Source organism: Carettochelys insculpta, chromosome 1 (genome assembly GCF_033958435.1).
Source record: "Carettochelys insculpta isolate YL-2023 chromosome 1, ASM3395843v1, whole genome shotgun sequence".
Taxonomy (NCBI): Eukaryota; Metazoa; Chordata; order Testudines; family Carettochelyidae; genus Carettochelys; species Carettochelys insculpta.
Genome location: NC_134137.1, coordinates 381,573,577 through 381,598,596, shown reverse-complemented (window position 1 = coordinate 381,598,596; position 25,020 = coordinate 381,573,577). Strand labels below are relative to the sequence as shown.

At 50.5% G+C, this 25,020-nt stretch overlaps 1 protein-coding gene across 3 annotated transcripts in view; it reads left to right on the top strand.

Moving 5' to 3' along the window:
- The window catches only part of SHANK3 (SH3 and multiple ankyrin repeat domains 3), an 857,838-nt gene extending 832,818 nt beyond the window's left edge, over positions 1-25,020 (top strand). For all 3 annotated transcript variants that reach the window (XM_074976815.1, XM_074976823.1, XM_074976805.1), the window contains one exon: positions 23,094-25,020. In XM_074976815.1, the coding sequence (XP_074832916.1) occupies positions 23,094-23,637 (544 nt within the window). In that variant the 3' untranslated portion in view covers positions 23,638-25,020. The remainder of the gene's footprint in view (positions 1-23,093) is intronic.

The following is a 25,020-nucleotide window of genomic DNA, read 5'->3' as shown; positions in this document are numbered from 1 at the left end:
CATCCTCCCCAGATGAGGCCATGGCCCCCAGGGATGTCTCTCCCCCGGATGACCTCAAACAGTTTCAGGAGCTGTTTAAAAGGGTGGCTTCACGCAAGACATTCAAACGGCAGAAGTGCGGGAGAAACATCACAAACTCCTGGAAAATTTGAGACCCCCGGCTTCATCCAAAATTGCTATTCCGCTGGACGAAGCCATTCTGGAGTCAGCCACTACTATATGGCAGACTCCGGCTTCCGTTCCGCCTACGAACAAGAGAGCGGATAAGAAGTACTTCGTCCCGGCAAAGGGCATGGAGTTCCTCTTCAGTCACCCACAACCAAATTCTTTGGTGGTCGAGTCGTCCCAGCAGAGGTCAAAGGCTTCTCAGTACAAATCGGGGGGATCGGACAAAGATGCTAAGAAGCCAGAGCTGTTTGGCAGGAAGGTATATTCCTCTTCTACCCTACTATTGACAATGGCAAATTATGGGCACACCTAGAAAACCATAATTTTGATAATTACTCCAGGCTTACTCCCCTCATGGATTCACTTCCGGAAGACAAAAAGACGGTGTTAAAGGCGATTGTTCAAGAGGGCTACGCAGCATCGCGGACGGGAGTCCAGATTGCCCTGGACGTGGCAGACACGGCGGCACGTTCAACGGCTACAGCAGTGGTCATGCGTAGAGAATCCTGGCCCCAGACGTCGGGTATCCCAAGGGACCTACAGGCGAAGATCGTGGACCTTCCCTTTGATACACAAAAGCTGTTTGCAGACTCAACCAACTCGGTCCCTCACTCCAGTAAGGACTCGAGAGCTACACTTAGAGCCTTGGGCATTTATACTCCCCCATACAGGAGGGAAAAATTTTATCCTCAGCAAAGACGCTACGCTTACAACCACAGCGTGCTCAATATAACGGGGCTACGGCCAAGGGCGCTATCAACAGCAGCAACAGTACAGAACTCCTAGGTGACATTCTCAACAAAGCCATACGCCCTCGGGTCAGGCCCAAAGGCAACAAGTTTGATGGGTATGTCGAGGGCTACACTATCAATACCCTTGCTCAATGCCACTCTCATCTCATGTTCCATCATCGCTTCAGACCGTTCCACTCCCAATGGCAAAAGATCACCACAGACAAATGGGTGCTGGAGATCATAGCCACGGGTTACGCGATCCCCTTCCAGTTGCTTCCACCGACGAAGCCTCCCACCAGGCCTCACCTCAGGGACGCTGTCACGAGGCGAGGCTCAAGCAGAAGGTGAATCACCTTATGTTCATAGGGGCGGTGGAAAAAGTGCCGGAATAATTCCAGGGGTAGGTTTTTATTCACGCTACTTCCTACCAGAGAAGAAAACAGGAGACTGGAGGCCCATCTTAGATCTTCGGTTCCTCAACCATTACTTGCACAAGCAACGTTTTTGGATGATCACAGTTGCCTTGATACTCACGGCACTGGACGATGGAGACTGGTTTGCAGCACTTGACTTACAAGATGCTTACTTTCATATAACAATCCACCCGGCACACAGGCGCTTCCTCCGCTTCACGGTCGGCCAGGAGCGCTTCCAGCACAGGGTTCTTCCGTTCGGCCTCTCCTCGTCCCCCAGAGTCTTTACCAAAACCCTGGCAGTGGTGTCAGCCTACCTGCACAGACTGGGGGTGTTTATTTTTCCCATATCTGGGCGACTGCCTGCTAAAAGGGGCCTGAAGGCAGAGGTCTCACACATGATACGCGTCACAGCGGACACGTTTTTCTTCGCTGGGCCTAGTCATCAACCTCGCAAAGTCAAAGTCCAAACCCACACAAGATATAGAGTTCATAGGGGCATGCATAAACTCTATCACAGCAAGGGTGCACCTACCCGACGCCCACTTCTGCGCCATCAGTTCGCTGGTGCAAGTCATCACATACAGCCCCACGGTTCCGGTCTTAACGTGCTTACAGCTGCTGGGCCACATAGCGGCAGCGACGTTTGGGGTACAGAATGCCAGGTTGCACATGTGAAGCCTGCAGCATTGGCTGGTGAGCGTTTACAAACCGGCATGCCACACTGTCCACAGGGTGGTGTTGCCCACAACAGAGGTGCGCAGATACCTGGCGTGGTGGGAAAACCCCGAGAATCTGCTAGTGGGGGTGCCTTTTCACCAACCACAAATTTCTATTTTTCTTACTACCGACGCCTCCCACATAGGATGGGGAGCGCACATCGGCGACAAGGTAACACAAGGGCTATGGTCCCCTATGGAACAGACACTGCACATAACCATACTGGAGCTCAGAGCAGTGCTCAACGCCTGCAAAAATTTTCGAGATTACCTACATGGCAAAGTAGTCGGGATTCAATACCGACAATACCTCCACTATGTTTTACATCAATCGACAAGGAGGAGCACGATCCCGTGCCCTATGTGCGGAAGCAGTCCGATTGTAGAATTGGTGCATCGCCAACAACATAACGTTGAAAGCCTCGTACTTGCTGGGCACTCACACCGTGAAAGCAGATCAGCTGAGCAGGCGCTTGGCAATCACGTACGAATGGCAGATCCGCTCCGATCTGCTACGGCACATTTTTCGTACATGGCGGTTTCCCCAGATCGATCTGTTTGCCACCCAGTACAACAAAAAGTGTCCCCAGTACTGCTCCAGGGCAGGAGTGGGGCGGGGGGTCCCTGGGGGACGCATTCATGTTTTCATGGAGGGGCTCCCTACTTTACGTGTTTCCCCCGCAGCGCTTATCCACAAGGTCTTGCACAAAGCCAGAAGGGAGAGAGCTCGCATGATACTCATAATGCCGCTTGGGATCGGCAGCAATGGTTTCCCTTGCTTCTGTGCATGTCGGACCACCCACCGCTCTCTCTACCAGTGCCGCCGGACTTACTCACACGGGCTCAGGGGTCCATAGTGCACCCGCACTCACAGGGTCTGCACCTACAAGCATGGCTAATCCATGGCTCAGCTCCTTAAAGAGCACGTGTACGGAGGGAGTACAACAAGTCCTAGAACGTAGCTGAAGGACTTCCACCAGGAGGACTTACAAGCAGAAATGGACTCGATTCACAGCCTGGTGTTCCGCCAAGCAGTTAGCTCCCCTTGACGTTCCTATACCTGTAACACTAGAATACTTATTGGACCTCAAGAGAGGCGGGCTTTCTCTATCCTCGCTAAAGGTCCACCTCGCCGCTATATCAGCCTTTCTGCATACAGAGTAAGGGCCCACGGTATTCGCCCATCCTATCCTTACCAGGTTCTTGAAGGGGCTGGTAAACCTGTACCCCCCTCGGAAACTGCTTCCACCATCGTGGAATTTGGACTTGGTGCTCAGCACGCTATCGGGTCCACCTTTTGAACCATTAGCCACAGTTCCCATACGTCTCCTTACAATAAAAACAACCTTCCTCCTTGCAACTACGTCAGCCCGCAGGGTGAGTGAGCTCGCGGCAGTGATGGCAACGCCGCACTGCACAGTATTCTCAAAGGAGGCAGTAAGCTTAAGGCTGCACCCAGCCTTTGTTCCAAAAGTCTCTTCGGAGTCCAATCTTAATGAGCTAATAGTTTTACCCTCGTTTTATCCGAATCCTCACAGCTCCGGCAAGGAGGCACGCCTGCATCTCCTGGATGTGAGGAGGGCGTTGGCCTTCTACATAGACAGAACTAAGTCCTTCCGGAAAACGGAGAGGCTCCTAGTCTCTCTCGCTCCCAGGTCAAAAGGAGAAGGTCTCTCTTCACAGAGAATCTCAAAGTACATTGTGTCCTGTATAAAAATGTGTTACGAGCTTCAAAATGCTCCTTTGCTGGCCCCGCCCAGGGCTCACTCCAGCAGGGCAGTGGCAGCGTCAACAGCCTTTTTCAAGGGCATCGCGTTAAAACACATCTGTAGAGCGGCGACCTGGTCATCCTACGACACATTCGCTGAGCATTATGCCCTGCCTCGGGTATTCGAAGAGGATACCCGTCTGTCGACAGCAGTCCTCTCGGGCAAGCTGCACATAAACCGATTACCCACCTCCTTACTTGGGTTACTGCTGGGTAGTCACCTATTGTGGAGCACCCACGGGGACCACTCGAAGAAGAAAGAGAAGTTACTCACCTGTAGTAACGATGGTTCTTCAAGATGTGTCCCTGTGGGTGCTCCACCACCCGCCCATCCTCCCTGCTTTGGATCTCTGTCTAGTGTTTTTCAGGAGCATCCGAGGCGGTTGGTCAAGGAACTGGCGGGGACCGGATCACGCTCGCGGCCGGGGGCACGCAGGGGGGTGACATGCGCCAGCGCGTGACGCACCGGCGCATGCGCAATCCAGGAGAAACTGCTGGAAGATTTCTGATCTGCAGCATCGGGCGAGCCCGACACCTATTGTGGAGCACCCACGGGGATACATCTCGAAGAACCATCGTTGTTACAGGTGAGTAACTTCTCTTTCTTCCTCTCTTTGCTGTGTGGCATCACCCCATATGTTACCACAGACAGAAGACTGAGACACCCCTTCAGCACTGCTTGGCAAGAAGCTTCACTCCTGCAGGACTGAATACGAGTCTTATGCTTAACAGGCCAACAAAAGTCCAGAAAGCTCTTTTGTGTTGAATGAACCAACATGCATGGAGGGGCAGGTGGTTTAGCCTTTTCACTCCTTGCATGATAATGGCAACAGACGCCCCTGAAGCAGGGTGAGGCAAGCATCTCAGGAACTATCTAACAAGAGTTCTCTGGAACCAGAAGGCTGACATTGACTGGCAGTCTCCTGGCATTAAGAGGAACGCACTTGGAGGAGCCCACTGCTCATGGCTTTGCATGGAGGGTTTGGAGACTGGTGTATCTTCACCAGAAGTGCCCCATTGGTACTGCATGTTGTTCACTCTCCCAGCCAGTTAGGAGACCAGTGAAGCAGAGACTCTTTGCAGGTGCAAGAATGGTACTTCTTCAACACTGTAATCCAGGACATTTTTTCTTCAGGATGCTTCAAATAACGATCTGTTTGCTGCAGCACTCGCCACCCAGTGCCATTGCTTTTGTTAAAAAGTGAGCATATAACCCTACTCTGGAGGAGATGCACTTCTCCTCTGCTGGCATACAGATATAATGTATACTTTCCCACCCTTCCTTTTAATTGTGAAGGTTGTGAAGAAGAACAGACAGGATTCAGCAAGGATTATATAGACACCTGAGCATGGCCAAGACACCAGTGATGTATGGACTTACTCCCTCTTTCCAAAAGGAATTGTAGATGTTTACCTGTGTCTCTGGACCGTCTGTCATAGCAGCAAAGGCAAATGTACTTAGCAGTGTGGACATGAGGACGCTGACTGACTTAGAGAATCGTTCTCTACAGATGTGCATGTTTTGCTTAACACTAACAGATAATTTAGGAAATGTTACCCATAGTGAAAATCTTTTCCATTTTAAAAGGTATCTGGTAAAGATATTGATTCTGACTCAGCTTCTATTCAATCCATATTAAAACATTTGCCATTTCTAAAGAGTAATGATATATCTGTCAAATCATTCATGGCACATTTATGTTTATACACCAATACATAGCCAGTCTGTCTTCCCAGATGACATCATTAACAGGTTTCTGAAAGGTCTGCTAACTCTTTACCCCCCGTGAGACAGTCTGTTCCCTCATGGAATTTGGACTTAAGTCTATCACACTCCATCTCCACTCTTTCAGCCTTTATCTTCTTGCGGTCTACTGCATCTGATTAGACTGTATTTATTATAGTGATAATGTCAGCCAGAAGGTTTAGTGAACGGCACGTCTTAATGCTGAGTTTCCAGTTGCACGTTTTCCTAAAGTAGTTCTTCATCCTCTGCAAAATTTTATACAAAAAATTAATTTCTGCTTTCTGGGTCGGTCAGTCCCAGTACTCTCCCACATTCAAACAAGTCAAGTCTAAGTTACATTGTTTGGATAACAGGTATCAGAGGGCAACAAGAAGTCCTGTGGCACCTTATAGACTAACCAATATTTTGGAGCATAAGCTTTCGTGGGCAAAGACCCGCTTCATCAGATGCGTGAGTGGGGGTTCCAGAGGAGGGTCAAAATTTTAAAGGCTCATGAAAAGGAGGGAGTCCTAGTCAAGAGGAGGGGCCAGAGTTGACAAGGTCAGTTCAGTGACAGAGGATGTGGCCCATTATCAGCAGCTGATGTGGAGCTGTGAACATTAAGATAGGAGAAACCAGGTCAGTTCAGTCAGGGAGGATGTGGCCCATTATCAGTAGCTAATGTAGAGGTGAGCAGTTTCTCCTCTCTTGATGTTCACATGGAGGTGAACATTACCATTACCAATATTCTTCAGTATTGACTCTGGTGTGTGGCAAGGGTGTGTTCTATCACCATTCTTGTTCCTTTTGGCTGTGGACTTCATTATGAGGAAAGCAACGTGCACGACGAATTTTGATATCTCTTGGGAAAAGCAGTGCCGGCTCACGGATCTGGACTTCGCTGACGATATCGCGCTGCTTGCAGAAAACAGGCGAATGCTTGCAGGACATGACAACAAGTTTAGAAAAGGAAGCAGGTAAATTTGGGTTGAGGATAAACAGGAATAAAACAAAGGTGATGCAGATCGGAAAAGCTCAGGTGAACACGCCAATAGTGGTCAAAAGTCAGTCCTTAGCAGATGTCCAGTCGTTCACCTATCTTGGCAGCACGCTGTCCAATGATGGGGATGTTGAGGCAGATGTCAACTGCAGAATCAGGAAAGCCTCAGCAGTGTTCCAAAGACTGCCCAATTTGGTCTGCATAAACAATTGGCCTTGCTACAAAGCTTCGACTCTATAGCACTATTGTCATGTCCACTGCAATTTACGCCAGTGAAACATGGAAAAACACTGCAAGGATATCACATAAGCTGAATGTGTTCCACCAACGATGCCTGCGTAAGATCCTTGGTGTTACCTACATCGATCGCGTTACTAACGAAGAGATTCTATGAAGATGTGGTCTGCGGAGGCTGCAGGATGTTGTGGCAGAGCGTAGATTGCGTCTTGCTGGACACATCTTGCGTCTTTCAGATAATCTTCATCCAAAGGTAACAAAGCGATGGACACCAGCTAAAGGGAAGAGAAAAAGGGGAAGACCACTGAAAACGTGGCGAAGCACGGTTAAAGAAGACTTTAAGAACATTGGTATAACGTGGGAAGAAGCAGAAACAGTGGCATCAGACCGAAATCTCTGGAGAGCGCTTGTTGCACAATGGGCCCAGATGCACAGGCGGACCTAAGCCTAAGCCTCTGGAACTCCTGCTCATGCAGCTGATGAAGCAGGTCTTTTCTCACGAATGCTTACGCTCCAAAATATCGGTTAGTCTATAAGGTGCCACAGGGCTTCTTGTTGTTTGGATTCTAAGGCTGTTACATTTCTATTTCAATAGCGCCACAGATTTTAGATCTTCATGTAAGCTGTTTTATGCATGGGTACCTGTAAATGAAACCCCAGGTCTACACAAACTGGATGGGTCAGGCTGCGTGTAGTAGAAAAGTTAGAAATACTCCTCATGGTCTCACTTAGCTCTGCTGAGAGCACACCCCACATGAGCAGTGTCTGCTTCTGGAGCATATTTAAAGTATGCCCCACTAATTGAAAATGCTAACACAGCCATGTGGAGTTGAATGCACACGTTTACCAATTATCATGTGTTTGTTATCATGCCTAAACCAGATGCCTGGTCTGGTTAAACAGCTCAGTACTATCTTTCTTGTTCTAATTAGGACTCTTTACCTACCATTCATCTCTCAGTATACACTGCTGGCTACACTCTCGTGAGAATGGGAATATGCAGAGGACAGTCAGAGAAGTTAAGCTGACTTACGTGTTATCAAGAGTCTTTGAGATGGACTCTTCGTATTCACACTCCACGTGCTCCTTCCCTTCTGCGGAGTTGTAACTACTAATGGCTCTGCACTAGCAGTGGAAGGAATTGAGGCGGCAACTGCTGCCTTGTCCTTTTTTATAGCCCAGATTCAGAAACTGCTTCTTCACTGGAGGGGGCATGTGAGTGCTCCAGTAGGCATTGCTAGCAGAAAGTTGCATCATTCAGTGCCTCCAACGGATGCGTATCCCAAGAGTGGACATATCTAGAGTCCGTTCTCAAGAACATTGGTTACAAGTAGGTAGCCTTAATTTACGTTTTGAACTGGAACTATATAGCTGTGACTCTTCCCATGAACAGCACAGGCAGGAGGTGGGCATTGCTCATTTGTAAAGCACTGTATGAAGATGTGTTGCCATTTAACATTTACAAATAGAAGAAAGAAAGGTCAACAAATATTTTAAAGGAAGTGAGGGACAGACCCGGTTCTAAAACCAATGAGGACCAATCAGCACAGATCCCCAGGTGCCCACCAGCACTACAGGGTGGGTATATATTTCCAGATCTGTGCATGTGCATATACATTTTACCCTGTTAGCACACCCCACTGTCAGCACTGTTGAAACATTGCTGGGCAAAATTTTGCTCTCACTTGATTCTGTTTAAAACCAGACTGATTTCATTGAAGTCAATGGAGTGACATCAGATTTACACCAGTGTAACTCAGGACAGAATGTAGCTTATATAACTTCAAAAACAAATTTCTCTGTGCGTGGCCTAGCACCTAGATCTGTCTCAGTAGGGTTTACAAAACAAGCTAGGACTGAAAGAAATCAGAGAGTAGCTTGAATGCTACAAACATTTATGTAAGCAACCCAAGTGCTTCCTGTTAGCCAGCTTTGAAATATGCTGGCTGTCCAAGCTGTCTCCCGTTGAGTGTGCACCTTCTGGCCTAATGAAAAATAGCCATTGCATGTGCTCAGTGCGCAGTTTTGCTTTATTTAAACTATTCGTTTCAAACCAATGAAAGTGCCTCCTCACTTCTAAGGACTGGATCTATTTTCAAGTGTCAGACTTTGGCCATTGTGGGTGTTCCAGGGCATGGTTAGAATTTTCAAAGCAACAAAAGTGTATGTTCTCACATTGTAACTCAACTCCCAATAAAGGGCTTAGCAGCAAATTCCCTAGAGGAGTGATGGGCAACCGAAGTTAGTGAGTGGGGTGCAGGAGCGGCCCTCCTGCTGCTCAGTGGGCTGCAAGGTTGTTGCAGCCAAGATGGTCTGTTTGGATAGGGTAGTTTTGCTAACTGTGGTGGTGCACCTAGAATTTGCAGGATGTGTCACTGGAACCTTAGCAGCACTTTGAGTGGCTGCAACAGGAGCACATGGCTCTCACAGTCAGTGGCTGCAATCAGCATGCGCCTCTCTTCACGTGCCCTGGCTTAGCCTGCGTGTCACTTCAATAATACCAGCAGGGAAAAAAAAAACCAAAACCTCTGCAGATAGAAACCAGCAGAGTCTGGCAACCCTGCACACGGGCAACAACAAACATGGTTTGTGGGCTGCACACAGAACTTGGAACGGCCGCCTGCATCCCATGCGCGGTATATTGTCCACCGCCACTTGAGACAAACTTCTGACAGAAAGCAAACAAGGAAAGTGTAAGCTCAGTGTCCCAATTCTCAGAACAGAGGCAGGTGGAGTCCTGCAAGGACCCGTACTGGGACCAGCCCATCCAACCTATTTATAAATGATCTGGAGAAAGGGGTGAACAGTGAGGTGGCAAAATTTGTTGACGACACTAAACTGCTCAGGACAATTAACACCAAAGCAGACTGTGAAGAGCTTCAAAAAGATTTCACAAAACTTAGTGACTGGGCAAAAAAAAAAAAGGCAAATGAAATTTAATGTGGATAAATGTAAAGTAATGCACACTGGACAGAATAACCCCACCTGTACATACGGTATGATGGGGAATAATTGAGCCATAACCACTCATGACAGAGATCTTGGAGTCACTGTGGATAGGTCTCTGAAAACAGCCATTCAATGTGAAGCAGCAGTCACAAATGCGAGCAATGCTAGGAATCATTTTAAAAGGATAGCAAATCAGACAGGGAGTATCTTGCTGCCTCTGCATTTCTCCACAGTATGCCCACAGCTTGAATACTGCTTTCAGATATGGTCACCTCATCTCAAAAAAGATACTTTGCATTGGAAAAAGTTCAGAGGAGGGCAACAAAAATGATGAGGTGTTTGGAATGGCTGCCTTACGAAGGGAGATTAAAAAGACGGGGGCTTTTCAGCTTAGAAATGAGGAGAGAGGCGTGGGGAGATGTGACAAAGATCTATAAAATTGTGACAGATATTGAAAACGTAAGGAAAGGCTATTTATTTGTTCCCGTGGCATAAGAACAAGGGGTCACCTAGTGAAATTAACAGCAACAAAGGGTCCCATGGCACCTTATAGACTAACAGAAAGGTTTTGAGCATGAACTTTCCTGAGCACAGACTCACTTCATCAGATGCTGCAGTGAGTCCATGCTCCTGAAAGCTCATGCCCAAAACTTTTCTGTTCGTCTATAAGGTGCCACGGGACCCTTCGTTGTTGTTACAGATCCAGACTAACACGGCTTCCCCTCCAATACTAGTGAAATTAAGTATTTCTTGGTGCAGTGTCAGCAGATGTTGTGAAGGGCAACATTTTGACAGGGTTCAAAAAAGAGCTAGTTAAATTCATGGGGGACAGGCCCATCAATGGCTATTAGCCAGGGTGGGCAGGGAGGGTGTCCCCAGCCTCTGTTTGTCAGGAGCTGGGAATCAGTGATAGGAGATGGACCACTTGATGGAGCATAACTTGTTCTGTTCACTCCCTCTGCGGCACCTGGTACTGGCCACTGTCAGCAGACAGGATATTGGACTAGATGGGCCTTTGGTCTGACCCAGTGTGGCAGGTCTGATGTTCTTATGTCACCTTAGCATGTGAAAACAGGCGGCTAGAATGGAAGCCGCTTTGCAACCTTAATTTACAATTCTGCCTCCTTAATGTAGCCCCTTGTCCAGGGTCATCTTACTGCCTCCCAGACGTGCACACAAGAGCTTCTGAGTGCCCTTATGCCCTTTACCAGGACCAGCCAGCTGCCCACGTAATCCAGCTCCTCTCAGGATCAATATAGCAGCCCTGAAAATGCAGCCCAAGAGTCAGACTCAGGCATCAAGCCAAGAGTGAGGTGTAGAAGCAGGATCAGGCATGGGTCAGGAATGGGACTGGAAGGCAGAAATCAGGAACACAGTCGGGCCCAGGCGTCAGGCAAGATGCAGGAGCTAATGTAGCAGCTAACTTGGGGTTCGTCCAGTGGTTCAGACACCTTCCTGTGCCTCCTTTTGGCTTATATGGTAAGCGGGAGCCAATCGGACAGGCCAGCTGTCTCCTCCAGTTGGGAGCTTTGGGCTTATGCTGAGCAAGGGCCAGGCAGTCCATGCTTGCTGCTGGTGCTAGTAAGCAGTTGGGTGGTAGCTGTGGTCTGGGGACTGCAGACTCAGGCTCAGGACCCAGGAGCCTTCGCACTGGGGCAATTGATGATTCAACCCTGGCACAAGAAATGTCGAGTGTCCCTTGTGTAGAGCGTCGCCACAGGACTGCTCTGGGGCTGCACCTGCACTCTGCACCACAGCCCAGACCCTCAGGAAGGCTGTGGCTGCGGGGGCTGAACAGATGCTATCTCGGGCTGTGACATGTTCAAGCAGAACTTACATAGCAGCTTGGCCCCCCCACTACCTCCGGTCTTTCTAGCTAGCGCCGTGGCCAGGTAAGAACTTCCATGCTCTGTCCTAGCACACACGCCCCGTTTGCAGTGCTGTCAGGCCTGCTGGCACATTGCTAGTAGGTACGTTAGCTCACATGAGAGAAACTGTTATTGGCAATAAGGTTAATTAGAACCAGACACAATTAGTTCATTGTCAGCCCAACAATACTACCCCTCTGGCACCATTCCCTTCTCGGTGAGACAGCCCGAGATAATGGTTCTCCTACACAGAGGCATCTGATACAGTGTGAGCCAGCATCTCACGTGCTTGCTGGTGGGCAGCGGCCAGTTCTGCTCAACATCATGCATCCCGCTCTACAGCCTCTGCTCGTGGCTGGGACTTGGCCAGACCTGCTCTCAGCATCTGCTAGATTTTCCAGCAGCAGTTGTGGAGCGTTCCTGTGAAGAAGAGCTGTTCCCTTTCCTCCCGGTGGAGCTGGCATGTCTGTGGGCACCCTGGGTCTCACTGGGACCAGCGTTCTGCCCCGCTGCAATGAGCAGGTGTGCGTGTACCTCACCTCTTGCTGTCTGAGATGATTTGTGTTCTGGGCTGTTTTACGTTCTTGTCCCTGCCCAGCTGCAGAAAGTCTTGTGGTTTTCTCGGCTCCTCTCTCTCTGATCCCTTCACCGGCAAGGGTTTGTAATCTGCAGTTATTTCCAACCTGGGTGGCCCTTCCAGCTTTTGGGAGTCTCATTGCGGCATCTCTGGTGCTGGGTTTAAGGCCATCTGTATGTGCAGCCACCTGCTGCTGTTGCAGACGGTGTCAGGCGGCTGGAATCTGTGTCTGGGGCTATGTGGCTGTTCCGCATTTCACGGACCACAACGATTCTGCTTGGACAGTAGAGGCAAGAAGTCATCAACTGTAGGCAGTGGCTGTTGGCATCGTTTCAAAGCCTAGTCCAATGTCTTTGGGCCTAATTAGCACCACTGTGCTGCTTTGCCAAGCTGTACTGGTCTCTACAGGTACGGTGCTGCCCGTACGTTGCAGACGTCAGGCTCTTTGCACGCTGATAGCCCAGTGCCAGGGGCGTTTTCCTTGATGGTAAGCAGACGAGTTCCACTCGGGGGCCTGTGTCCAGGGGCAGTTTGCCTTCAAAGTACCCACTGCCTTTGAAAAAAAAATCTTTACAAATGGCTTTTGAAAGTGTGTTCACTGTCCCCCTTTTGCTGCTTGCACTGCAGCTATAAAACCCGAGACTGCCCCTTGCTCAGAGTCATGGCTTGCATGACAGGTTCCTCAAGGAAGGTCTCTGGTACTCGCTATGCATCACCATAGGCGTCAGGTGGTACCGTCTGGGATTTTTTAGGTTTGCTACTACAAGGTCACATTTTCCTAGGGGCTGCAGGCTGCTCTCCTTGTGCAGAATGGAACAGCTGCTGCTGTTTGCAAGGGCTGTGTTCACGTATGATTCCCATTTCAGGAAGGGCTGCTGCCCAGCTGTCGTCATACAGGGCATTTTCCTACTATCTTTGCTGCATGAACAGCGCTTGGTGTTGTCCCTTGTTGCTTTCCTGTCCCACTAGCCTGGACCTGACAGAAGTGAGTCATGATGTCATCGCCACTTTCGGGTCTGCCAGTCCCTGCGTGTATGTGTCGGCTGGAATCATTCGGAGACGCCCTCTGCTCTTGCACACACGGCAAACGCAGTCCAGTTTCCACATCCCCTGCAGGGCCAGCCTAGTGCTGGCCACAGCTCTTTGGCCCATTCGTGGCATCTCCGGCAGTCAGTGTATCTTACAGTGGGTACGAAGCCCCTTTGCTGCCATCGAACTGCACACACGTGTAGGGTATCATGCCTCCCGCCAGTCTCTTGGGGCGTCCCCTACAGGCCCATGTCTCAGCACTGATTGCCTGGTGCAGCCACTCCCTCAGCTGAAACAAAAGAGCCGGCAGGCAGCACTTTAAAGACTAACAAAATAATGTATTAGCTGATGAGCTTTGTTGGGACAGACCCACCTCTTCAGACTGTAGCCAGACCAGAACAGACTCAATATATAAATCACAGAGGTCCAAAAATTGTTATCAGGTTGACAAATCAGAAAACTTGTTATCGTTCTTGGCAAATCAGAAGAGCAGAGAGAGGGGGTTGTGGGGAGGGGAAGTTAAGAGTTTGGTCAAACATCAAAGTATGTGAAAGACTCCTTATAATGGGTCAGGTAACTGCTGTCCCTGTTCAAACCACACATTAATGTGTCGAATTTGAATATGCATGTTAGTTCTGATCGTTCCCTCTGCAGACAGTTGTTAAAGTCCCTTTTCAGTAAAACACAGACTTTCAGGTATTTAATAGAGTGGCCCACTTCATTAAAGTGCTGGCTGGCAGATCTGTGTATTTGGAGATTTTTGATGTCTTTTCTATGTCCAGTCATTCTTAGTGGAAGAGTGTTTGCAGTCTGTCCTATATACATGGTGTGTGGGCATTGTTGGCACATGATGGCATATATGACGTTAGTCAGGGAACAGGAGAATGTGCTTATTATTCTGTTATTAACATGGTTAGGTCCAGTGATGGTATCTCCAGAATAGATATGTGGACAAAGTTGGCAACAGGGTTTGTTGCAAGGAGGAGTTGCAGGATTACTGTTATTGTGGTATAGCCTGTGGTTGCTAGTGAGAATCCTCATAAGTTTGGGAGGTGTCTGTAGGAGAGACCATGTCTGTCACTTGGGGCCTTCTGGCATGTGGCATCCTGATTAAGGATAGGTTATAGGTCTTTAATGAGGCGTTGCAGTGGTTTGAGTTGGGGACTGTAGGTAATGACCAGTGGTGTTCTGTTCTTGGCTTTTGTGGGCCTATCTTGGAATAGCTGGTTTCTGGGTATTTGTCTGGCCCTGTTGATTTGGTTTCTTACTTCTCGCCATGGGTAATTCAGGTTTATGAATGTTTGGTAGCGATCTTTTAGTTTTCAGTCTCTGTCAGTAGGATCAGAGCAGATGCTTCCTGAGGTGGTGACTGATCCTAAGTGCTGCAGGCTGACCTGTTCCCAACTGTCAGTGTGGATAAGGCAGTAGCATATGGGCTAGTGAAAATCCTGCACTGATCCCCACTTTCCTTCTGCTTACAAGACCAGTGGGGACCAGGGCCTGTAAGGCAGCTGTGAGGCTCGAGGCAGTGCTGAATCGCACAGTAGGGCAGACCAGTCTGTCTTGTTTTCCACTGAGGTGAAATCCTAGGCTTACTTTCCTGCTTTTGGCCTCCTTTTGCATGGCCATACCAGTGTACAGCTCAAATGTGTTCCACCAGCTCCCTCTCTGGGCTGGGTTTGTGTGTGCATACCTAAGGCTCCCTGGCTTACATTGCCAGCTGCTGCACTGCAGAGAGTGTGCTGCTCAGACCCTACCACCGTGTCTTGCTTGCCCCGAGAAATGCCAAATTCAGGCTCAATTGAGCGAGTAGAACTCTATTAAGCTGTGTAGAAATGAAGGAGGGGGAGTGAATGGTGTCAGAATGGTCAAAACCTGGAACACCTTTCCCAGACAGATTGAAAAGCTTGAGATGGTTATGTGAGAGAAGAGATGAGTGGGGCGAGGACAGTGAAGCTACATAAAAGGTGGAACAGTTTAGAGAAGGGAGATGGGCAGTTCTTGTCTCTCACGGCACGAGAAAGGCGGCGTGCAGTGAGACTGAAAGTGGCAAGTTCGTGTTAGAAGCACCACTTCTTCACCACGCATGAGCACACAGTGGAGCTCATTGGCACAATGCGTCTATTTCAGAACGATTCCTCAGCCACTTTCATCATCATGGGTCTCTGATCACCTTCCAGCATGTTTTCAGCAACATGACTAACTCTTGTCACATGTGGTTGATTCTCTCTCAGCCTCTCCCCAGGGAGAGCGTGTGTGTGTGCAGTTGAGTGGGTTGGTTCAATAGCATTTGGTTTAACTGAGTTTTTCTTTCTCTTCCTTTCTTCTTTTTTCTTTATTGTGAGTGTGAGACATCACTGAGGTCATGAACTTAGCGGGATTCCAAAATGGATTGGGCATTTGTGTGGCTAGCAAGACTTTCCATAGTTAGTATAGCTACTTAGAACACATTTTGGAAGAGATGCATAATTCTGTGCTTTTGGGCTCAAAACTCTAATGATTGGAGATCATGGCGAGACCTTCGTGAAGGTTAAATTATCTCATGTCTGCTACTGGGGGATCTTCGACCTCCTCTGAAGCAACTCGTGCTGGCCACAGTTGGAGCCAGGCTCCTGACCTCTGTGGACAACTGGTCCAATCCACTCAGGGAATTCCTACATTCCTGTGTTGCTCAAGAGACAAGTCTAGTTGTAGTTTCCTTGGGACGGACAATATCATGCATAAGTTGGTGGAAAACCCCAGCGATCTCAGTGGGGAAGAAGCATCCACTGGATGCCAGCATGGTGGTGGTTGAGGTTAGCCTAAGCCATTGCAATGAATTGCTGTAAGCACAACTCCTTGTCCTGGAGGTGAAGTGTGGCCAGTTTTCATCAGGCTCTTTAATTTGGAAGTGTTGGTGAGCCTATGTGGACAAGTCAGATTTGTGGGCCATTTGCATTCCAAAGATCTGGGTGAGCTCAGACCACAGCATGAATGTGCAAGAAAGGACCAATCTGTGACACTCTGTATCAACAGCTCAGCCAAAGAGCAGGTGTAGGATGTGATCAGCCATGAAGCAGGTGATGACCCACCTGAGTGCTAAGAAAGCAAGCCACTGAATAAGTTTGGGAGGTTTTGTGTCTGGTGCTTTGTAGATGTGGATATGAGAGTCCCCCAAGCCAATAAGCTGAGGGTGTTTTGTCTCCATGGTTACAGTCAGGGCCTTTCTGGGCCATGCAACTTTTCACAGTCTGTACATAAGAGCTAAGTCAGCATCAGCTGTGCTTCTGGTTTCCTCTGCTAGGTGGCTGAACTTAAATGGTTTGGTTTTACCTGTGTCTCTCTTTTGGCTCTACAGTTGGAGAAGAATCCTTTTCCACCTGCCACCCTGCACTTCCTTGGCTTGTGAAGGGCTCAGCAATCTGCAGCCTGGCCTGGGGCTCAGGGTGTCCTCTCACCAGGTCTCCTAATGCAGGCTACATTGTGAGTTTCATCAGTCATGACCACAGAGTTGGCCGTCTGTTTGCTGGACACAGATCTTCACTGACCACCATCGATTTGTGTTCGTTAGGCTGTGTAGCACCTGCTGCAGGTCTGGGCAGTGGCTCTGAGCAGGGATCAGCAGTGAATATTTGCCATAAGATATTCTGTAGCTGACGTCTTTCCGTTGGGCTATTCTCAGGTTGGGCTGTGATAAGTGATGAGCTGGGTTGAGCCAGGACCTTTCTGAGGGGTGTTGGGTTTTCTGGCTCCCAAATGGTATGATTACAACGGACTCATTCGACGCTCTGCTAGCTGAGTGTCAGAGCAGAGAAAGCTTCATGTAGTCTGGTGCAAAGGAGTCATAGCTCTGGAGAAGGGGATAGGGAGTAGTGGGAGGTATCGGCCATCTTCACATCCGGCTGAGTCTTCAGTCTGTGCCAGTGGGAACTTTTCTCTAGCTACTCTTCCAGCTTCTTTGATTCCCTCAGTACCCACTGGCCGCCCTCGCTGCCAGCCACGCTGGTAGGGCTATGGCCCTCAGGCTCATTTGACAATTTTACTCATTGTGTATTAAAAACAAACTATATCCTTGTACCAGTGTTAAATGTGTTGCCTTTCAGTTGTGCTGTGTGTCTCCTCCTCCTTGCACTGTGAGAGGGGTAAACAGGCATGTCGGAGCTACCATCTGCAATTGGAGTGTGGCCCACGGGGATTCCCCAAACGCCACTCCACTGGAGATGTGAGGCAAATAGCTCTCTGGGGTGCAAGCCCTATTCTTCATCCTCTCATCCACTTGGGGTGGAAAATATCATGAACCTCTAGCCCAGTAATGATGCTCCGGAGGGGGACAAAGGGATCTCCTTTCACATCACTTGGCACAAGGCCAGTGAAAGACAAACGGTGGCCCTCCATTCCCTGAAGGGAGCTCTCAACCCTTCAGGTAAAACGACTCCCGGCTGGTGTTACTGTGTGGAAAGCAGCATGGCAGCGATTCCTGCAAGCTTGCGTGGAATAGTTACTTGCTGAGGAGCCAGCATTGTTAGTTCCTGCATGATTAGGGTTGGTTCAATATTTTCATTTCTTGGAGTTTATTGCACATTCTTCAGGAAGCAAACACCCTTCCAGTGCCAGAGATGGCCCCGCCTCCTCAGTCTACAAACCCGTAGAGGAAGACCTCTCTGCCATTACCTGTTAGGCAGCAACATTTAATTCTCTTGGAGAAGGTGGTAACTTTGCCTTTCACTTCTGGATTCTCATCATTTGTGAAAGAATATTTGAAAGCCTCAGTCTGGGTCCTGTGAGTTTCTGCATCTTTCCTGTCCATTTTGAAAACCGTTTTTTTTCTTGGCATCATGCAATGAATGGGCTTTGCAGATCAGCCAGAGACGCTTCTTTCCATTCAATTCTGCCCCAAATCACACCCTTTTCAAGGATAACGCTCATGAGAATATTCTGACTCTTAGTCACTGCCATCTTCAGGCAGGAAGTAGCAGAGGTGAGACCTCAGCCCAGTGGTGTCAGGAAGGGGACTTACTACGCCCATTACTTCATCAGTGCGAAGATGCCAGGAAATCTTCATTGTCTTCTGGACTGAGAGGGCAACCACTTCCCTAGATCCATCACACTGGCCTCAGATCACCCTGGCCTTTGCTACAGCGGGATCACTAGAAGAAAAAAATCTACCTTTGGACTTTCCTTTCATGACAGATCACCTGAGAATGCTTGAATTTGCATCTCCACGTACTCAGCAGTTGGTTGGTAAGGGCTGTTCATCACAAAAAAGTACACAACTTCCCCTAGACCTGAAATCCTTGCAACTAGCAGCATGGTTCATGTAATCTTGATGAGAGGAGCTGAGGGTTACTTCCTGCAGCTGCAAAAGCACTTACTGGGGAGTCATAAAAACAGTGGCTAGAAAGCCTTTCTACGTGAAGTGGAAAAAGGTTTTCCCATTGGACTGGTTAAAAGCTGAACACACCAGTCTGTCTCTAGCATCCTGTGATATCTGTTGCTTTTGAGTCACCTCACCATGATTCTGGTCCAGTAATCTTTGTTTGGACACCTGCTGCAAAATGAGTCTTTAACTGGTTAGCCAGTCTCTTCCCAGCTACGCAGAATTCAGCTCCTTCACGAATAACACACAGTTTTCACTGCACTGATGCTTCTCTGCAGCCTTTAGGAGGCTGGTTCCTACAGGCCCTTTTCTTCCCCTTGAACTAACATCAGTGAGAGTCACTCCTATCCTGGGGTGGGAGAATCAGGCTTTAGCTTTCCTGTTCCAAACAACTATGTTCCTCATGCCAACAGCATTAACCTGGAGAGCCTGCCAACTCTGAGCTTTCATTGTTGCCCACATGGTCCCACTCAGCCCAGAGATCCAAGTCCATGAGGGTGAAGACAGCAGAGCTCCTGCCTGGCCTCGAACGGCTCTGCCTCAAGTCTGCACCATGTCCCTATGGTGGAGATCATAGAATCATGGCAGATTAGGGTTGGCAGAGAGCTGAAAAGATCAGCTATCCCCCTCCCACCCCAGCTCAAAGCGGGACCAACCCCAGCTAAATCATTCCAGCCAGGGATTTGGCAAGCCTCACCTTAAAAACCTCTAAGGGTGGAGTTTCCACCACTTCTCGGGTGAACCCATTCCAGTGCCTCACCACCCTCCTGAGAAATCATTTATCCTAATATCCAACCAAGACCTCCCCTACCCCAACTTGAGACTATTGCTCCTTGTTCTGCCGTCTGCCACCACCAACAATCCCCTGGTTCCATCCTCTTTGTAACCCCCTTCAGGTAGTTGAAGGCTGCTATCAAATCCCCCCCTCACTCTTCTCCTCTAGGACTAAATAAGCTCAATTCCCTCAGCCTTACCTCATAAGTCATGTGCTCCAGCCCCCTAATCATTTTTGTTGCCCTCTGCTGGACTCTTTCCTGTTTACCCACGTCCTTTCTGTAGTGGGGTGTCCAAAACTGGTTGTGGTACTCCAGATGTGGTCTCACCAGTGCTGAATAGAGGGAAGTAATCAGTTCCCTCAGTCTGCTGGCAGTGCTCCTCCTAACGCAGCCCAATATGCCATTAGCCTTCTTGGTAACAAGGGTACGTTGTTGAGGCATGTCCAGCTTTGCATCTGCTGTCGTCCTCAGGTCCTTTCCTGCATAACTGCTGCTTAGCCAGTCAGTTCCCAGCCAGTAACAGTGCTTGGGATGCTTCCATCCTGAGCGTAGTACTCCGCACTTGTCCTTGTTGAACCGTATCAGATTTCTTTTGTCCCAATCCTCCGATTTCTCGAGGTCACCTTGGCCCCTATCCCTGCCAAAGTATCTACCTCTTCCCACAGTTTAGTGTCATTCACAGACTTGCTGAGAGCACAAATGAACCCATCATCCAGATCATTAATGATTGTTAATAAAGATGTTGAACAAAACTGGCCCCATGCCTAAGCCCTGGGGTACTCTGCTTGAAAATGGTTGCCAACTAGACGTTGAACCGGTGATCACTGTTTGTTGAACCTGATGACGTAGCCAGCTTTCTATCAATAATTTATAGTCCATTCATCCAGGCCATACTTCTGTAACTTGCTGGCAAGAATACTATTGGAGACCATATCAGAAGCTTTGCTAATGTCAAGGTATATCACGCCCACTTCCCTTATATCTCCAGAGCCAGTTATCTCATCATCGCAGGCAATCAAGTTGGTCAGGCATAATTTGCCTTTGGTGAAGCCAAGTCAACTGTTTGTGATCAACTTCCTCTTCTCCAAGTGCTTCAAAATGGATTCCTTGAGAATCTGCTCCATGAGTTGAGGCTGGCCGGTCTGTCAGGCCCTGGATTCATCTCCTTCCCCACTGCATTTGCCTTTTGCCAATTGTTCATGACTTCCCCCAGTCGCCAAGAGATTTCAAAGATAAGTTGAGCTGCCAGCTGATGGTCAGCCCATCCCTTGCACAGCAGAGCCTCCAGGCCTGGTGTCAACCTGAGAGAGCACTTCTGCAGTCACTTTTGAAGGATTCGTCCTTTCATGCCCTCCTCCCTGGGGAACTGATACTGCTTATCAGTCTGCCCAGAGTGTGGGTGTCTGCTGACAGTGCTCTGTGTGGAATATGTGTGTGCCCATCAGCAGCTATACCTCTTTGAGTACCTTGCCAGCCCAGCCCTACACCCACCCCTTTGCTTCAGTGGCTCCTGATAGCTGTGTGCAAGAAAGTGTGGGGTTGGCAGCACTGGGCTTTGTGAAAAGATGAGCAGAGCTAGGTGAAAACGGTTTTCCAAAACAATTATTTTGCCCAAAAACTGCAGCTCTGGGTCAACCAAAGCTCTTCACAAATTCAGGTTCAATTCAGCAAATGAGCTGGAACAAAGTGGGGGACCCTGGAAAAGTCAAACCGTTTTATTTTAAAGTGATGTTTTGTTTAGGAAATGAGCTGGGTTCAGCGAGAGAGCCCCAGCAAAAACAAAACCAAAAGACTCCAGCATGAAACCTTTCATTCAGGGTCAAACACAGCGTTTTGGTCAACCCAAAATGCTTTTATTTATGTATTGGTGGGTTGTTTTGGCAAGAAAATTTGTCATATTGGGTTAACATGAAATGACTTTTTAAAACATTTTTCAGCTCAGCCACTGAACTAAAAAGTTAAGGTTTTGGCCAACTCTAGTGGGGGTGGGGAGCACAGCCATCCAGAGGGCTCCAGCCCGTTGTGCTGTGCACAGAGATGTTCTGCTCTGATATCCCCAGGGCAGGTGAGTAACTTCTCTTTCCAACCAAGAAGCCAAAGCTGGACTTGTCCAGGCAGTGAGAGAGAGAGGGGAAGGATAGGCTCTTACACGGGCTCAGAAAAAGCCACCCAGTGGTTGTGGCTGGCAGAAGGCTCTGCTCTGAGAGCCCCAGGATGTGAAATCTGCCTTTCTGGTGGGCTGGCTGCAGCTGGCTGGCTCCCATACCGATGGCAGGGTTAAAGAGCCTTCTTCCTCCATATCACCCGAAGGTGCATCTGTCTCTCAAGGCACTTGGGTAGTGTGGGATGGCTTAGCTGTATCCACCCCCATCCTTCAGCATCTCACCCCAGCTTAGCTGCAGTTTTGTGTCCATGGGCAGGGAGACAGAGCCATGAGAGCTGCTGGCGAGCTCTGCTACCATGCAATGACCCTTCCCGGAAGCACAGGCCCTGCCACACAGCAGGTGCTGCTGTCCTGTCCAGAGTATTTCTGCAATGCCAGCAGCCTGGAGGAGTCTGTCAGCATTTTCCATATGCACTTCATGTCTTGCCCAGAGTGTTCCAGCCCCGAGGCTAGCCCTGGGGGCAGAGGGCTGGGTTTCTACGCGCTGCCTGCCCCCAGCAGCAGGCTCTGCCACCTGCTCCAGCAGCAGCTCGCAACAACCCACTAATGTTAAACGGTGGTCAGTGCACTGACTTTCACCCATTCTGTCCGGCTGGCCGTGCTCTGTGATATGGGGATTCCCACATCCGAGCCTGCAGAGCCAGGCTCCCAGAGGAGAGGTGCCTGGACCCAGACCGAGAGCGCCAGCCTACCCAGCCTGAGGCTCCCCAGACACCACCATTGGGCTGAGCTACCTGGCATGGGGATAGCAGGACCCATGTCAGCGACACCAAGCTAGACAACCTGGGGGTGCCTGGATCTCAGCCAGTGAGGCCTTACGTCCCTGCTAGCGCCCCTCAGACCAGACTCCAAGGGGCCTTCAGAGGCATGTTCAGCACAGTGCCGCATTGAGTCACAGGCTGGCGAGAGCCTGGGGGTGTACCCCAAGAGACCAGAACCTTCGCACGGCCCCCCACCCCACTTAGGAGGAGGGAGGGAATGAACGCAGGCAGCCAATCAGAAGGGAAGGCATGTCCATACAGAAGCAGAGGCCTGGACTACAGTACCCGGAGCAGCCCTCAGAGCCTCTGTCTTGTTCCGGGTTTGGCTCTGCCCGCCCTCGGAGGTGCTGAATGTGTGAGCGGGGGAGCTCTGTTCCTGCCTGGAGCACAGTGGGGTGGACTGATAGAGGCAGCGTGAGGAAGCTGCAGAGAGGACAGGCAGTGTGGGGGGAGGCCCAGGCTGTCTCAGCCTGTGAGCAGTGTGGAAAGCAGGCCTGAGGTTAAAGCTGCGTGTCTGCAGGGCGAGTCAAGGCCTCCTGGCAGCCCTCCAGGCGCATCAGAGCTATTGCACTGGGGCTGTGTTTGAGCAGGGTATGGATAATCACACACATCCCGGCTGCTTCTCCGAGAACTGTCCCCCAGGGCTGTCCCAGGAAGCTTGGCTTGACCCCGCCCCAAAGACAGCATTCCCTCAGCCGTCCCCCAGTGCCGTCCTGTCCCAGGCTGTCCCCGCTCCCCCGCGGCTGCCCCCGCCATGTCTACTGTAGCTGTATGTTCTTGTGTGTCGGGAGCGCCGCCTCACCCCCTCCCTTTGCTCTCTCTCTCTCTCTGTATCGCTCTGCCCACAGACTTTTCAGTAGTTTAGGAGAACTCAGCACCATTTCCCAGCGGAGCTCCGGAACCACCTACACCGTTCGACCTGGCAGCCGCTACCCCGTCAGCCGACGTACGCCGAGTCCCGTGAAGCCTGCCCTGGATAGGACAGACCCTCTCAGCACCGTGCGACCCTATGGATTGACACCTCCCACCATCCTCAAATCTTCCAGCCTCTCCATCCCGCATGAGCCCAAGGAGGTGCGCTTTGTGGTGCGGAGCGTAAGTGCCCGGAGCCGCTCCCCCTCCCCCTCCCCCTCCCCCGGCCCCCCCTTGCACACACTGCACCCGCCGCGCCCCTTCATGCAGAAACCCCTCCACCTGTGGAACAAATACGATGTCGGGGACTGGCTGGAAAGCATCAATTTGGTGGAGCATCGAGACAAGTTTGAGGACAATGAGATCGAGGGCACACACTTGCCGGCCCTCACCAAGGAGGACTTTGTGGAGCTGGGGGTGACACGTGTGGGGCACCGCATGAACATTGAGCGAGCACTCAAACAGCTGGTCGACAGTTGACCATCCCAGGCAGCGCCGGCTCTTCCAGAGCCGCCTTCTTGCGGGGAGGGGAGGCATTTCTACTAGCTGAATAAACCCAGTTGGATTCTCTTTCTATTCTGACCACTGCACTGAAGGGCGAAGAGCTGAGGAGCGCCCACTCACGCCATACACCCAGAGCCCCAGGTGTGCACAATCTACACACACACGCACGCACACACGCACAGGCTCAGCCCCACCCCCCCCACGTGACCCTCCCCAGCCAACACCGCCCTTGGGAAAAGGACTGTTGCATGGCACACCCCCTCTCCTCTGTTCCCCTGAAGAGTCTGGCCTGTATATTGCTTGACGTGCCTTCCCCAGGGGCGCTGCGGGGGGCAGGAGGGATTAGCAGGCCCTGCCCTGCTTGGCCCGTGTAAACCCGGTGTGTTCGACGGTAGAGCCGTGTTTGGTTGCGTGGAGCAAGTGGTGGGCTGGCTTCTGATCACTGGGCTGTGGCAAGGGGCAGGTGGGGTCAGTGCTGCTGGTGCAAATGAGAAACAAACCTCAGTGTAGGGTGCTGGGATGCCAACTGAGAGAGGCTCAGCTGTGCAGCAGCACTTGTCTTTTGAGCCATGCGCTGACCAGCTCTGCATGTGGTACTGCCCTGCTGATGGTTGTGTCCTTGTTCCCTCAGCTGAGGCAAGCAGAGACGGGCTATGGGCATGGTCAGGCTTTTTGCAGATTGTCCTGGCACTGGAGTGGCCTGGTAGGCTGTTTGACATCTCCTGCGCTCAGCAGGGCAGGCATCTGGGAGGCGCCCGGAGGAGCCTCTGAGTAGCATGGCAGTGGTTGTCAGAGTCCGGTAGGGGCCCCTGAAGCCAGCTCAGAGACCCGTCAGGAAGGCGCTGCTGAGCGTGTCTCTAGGCCCAGCAGGACAGTGCAAGTGGTGCCTGGGCTCCCAGGGGCAGGAAGCCTGTTTCCCAAAAGCTGGGCAAAGCCTCTGCCAATGTGCAGGGGTGCCTGGCGTGTGTGGCCAGGGGCCTGGTGGTGTGCATGTGCCACGAGGAGGAGGTCTCCAGCTCAGACAGCAGCGCTGCTCTAAGAGGGACCAGTCGTATTCAGTGGCTAAGCTGCATGGTTGGAAATGAGCCTGCAGTGAGCGCCTGGGCTCCTGCCTAGTGGTCATTGGTGCGTCTCCCTGGAGAACCCTTGGCCGAGCTCCTTCAGAAGCTCCCGCCTCCAGCAGCACCACGTGAAAGCAGGAACCTGGGCTGGTCTTGCAGAGACAGCTGAGCCTTGGGCCTTGCTGGTCCTTTGCCAATTGCCCTGAGTGGCCCTGGTGAGAGAGGAAGTGAAGCCGCATGGGTAGACGCATGTTTTGGGGTGCCTGAGGGAGGCTCGTAGGGAACTGAGCAGAAAGCG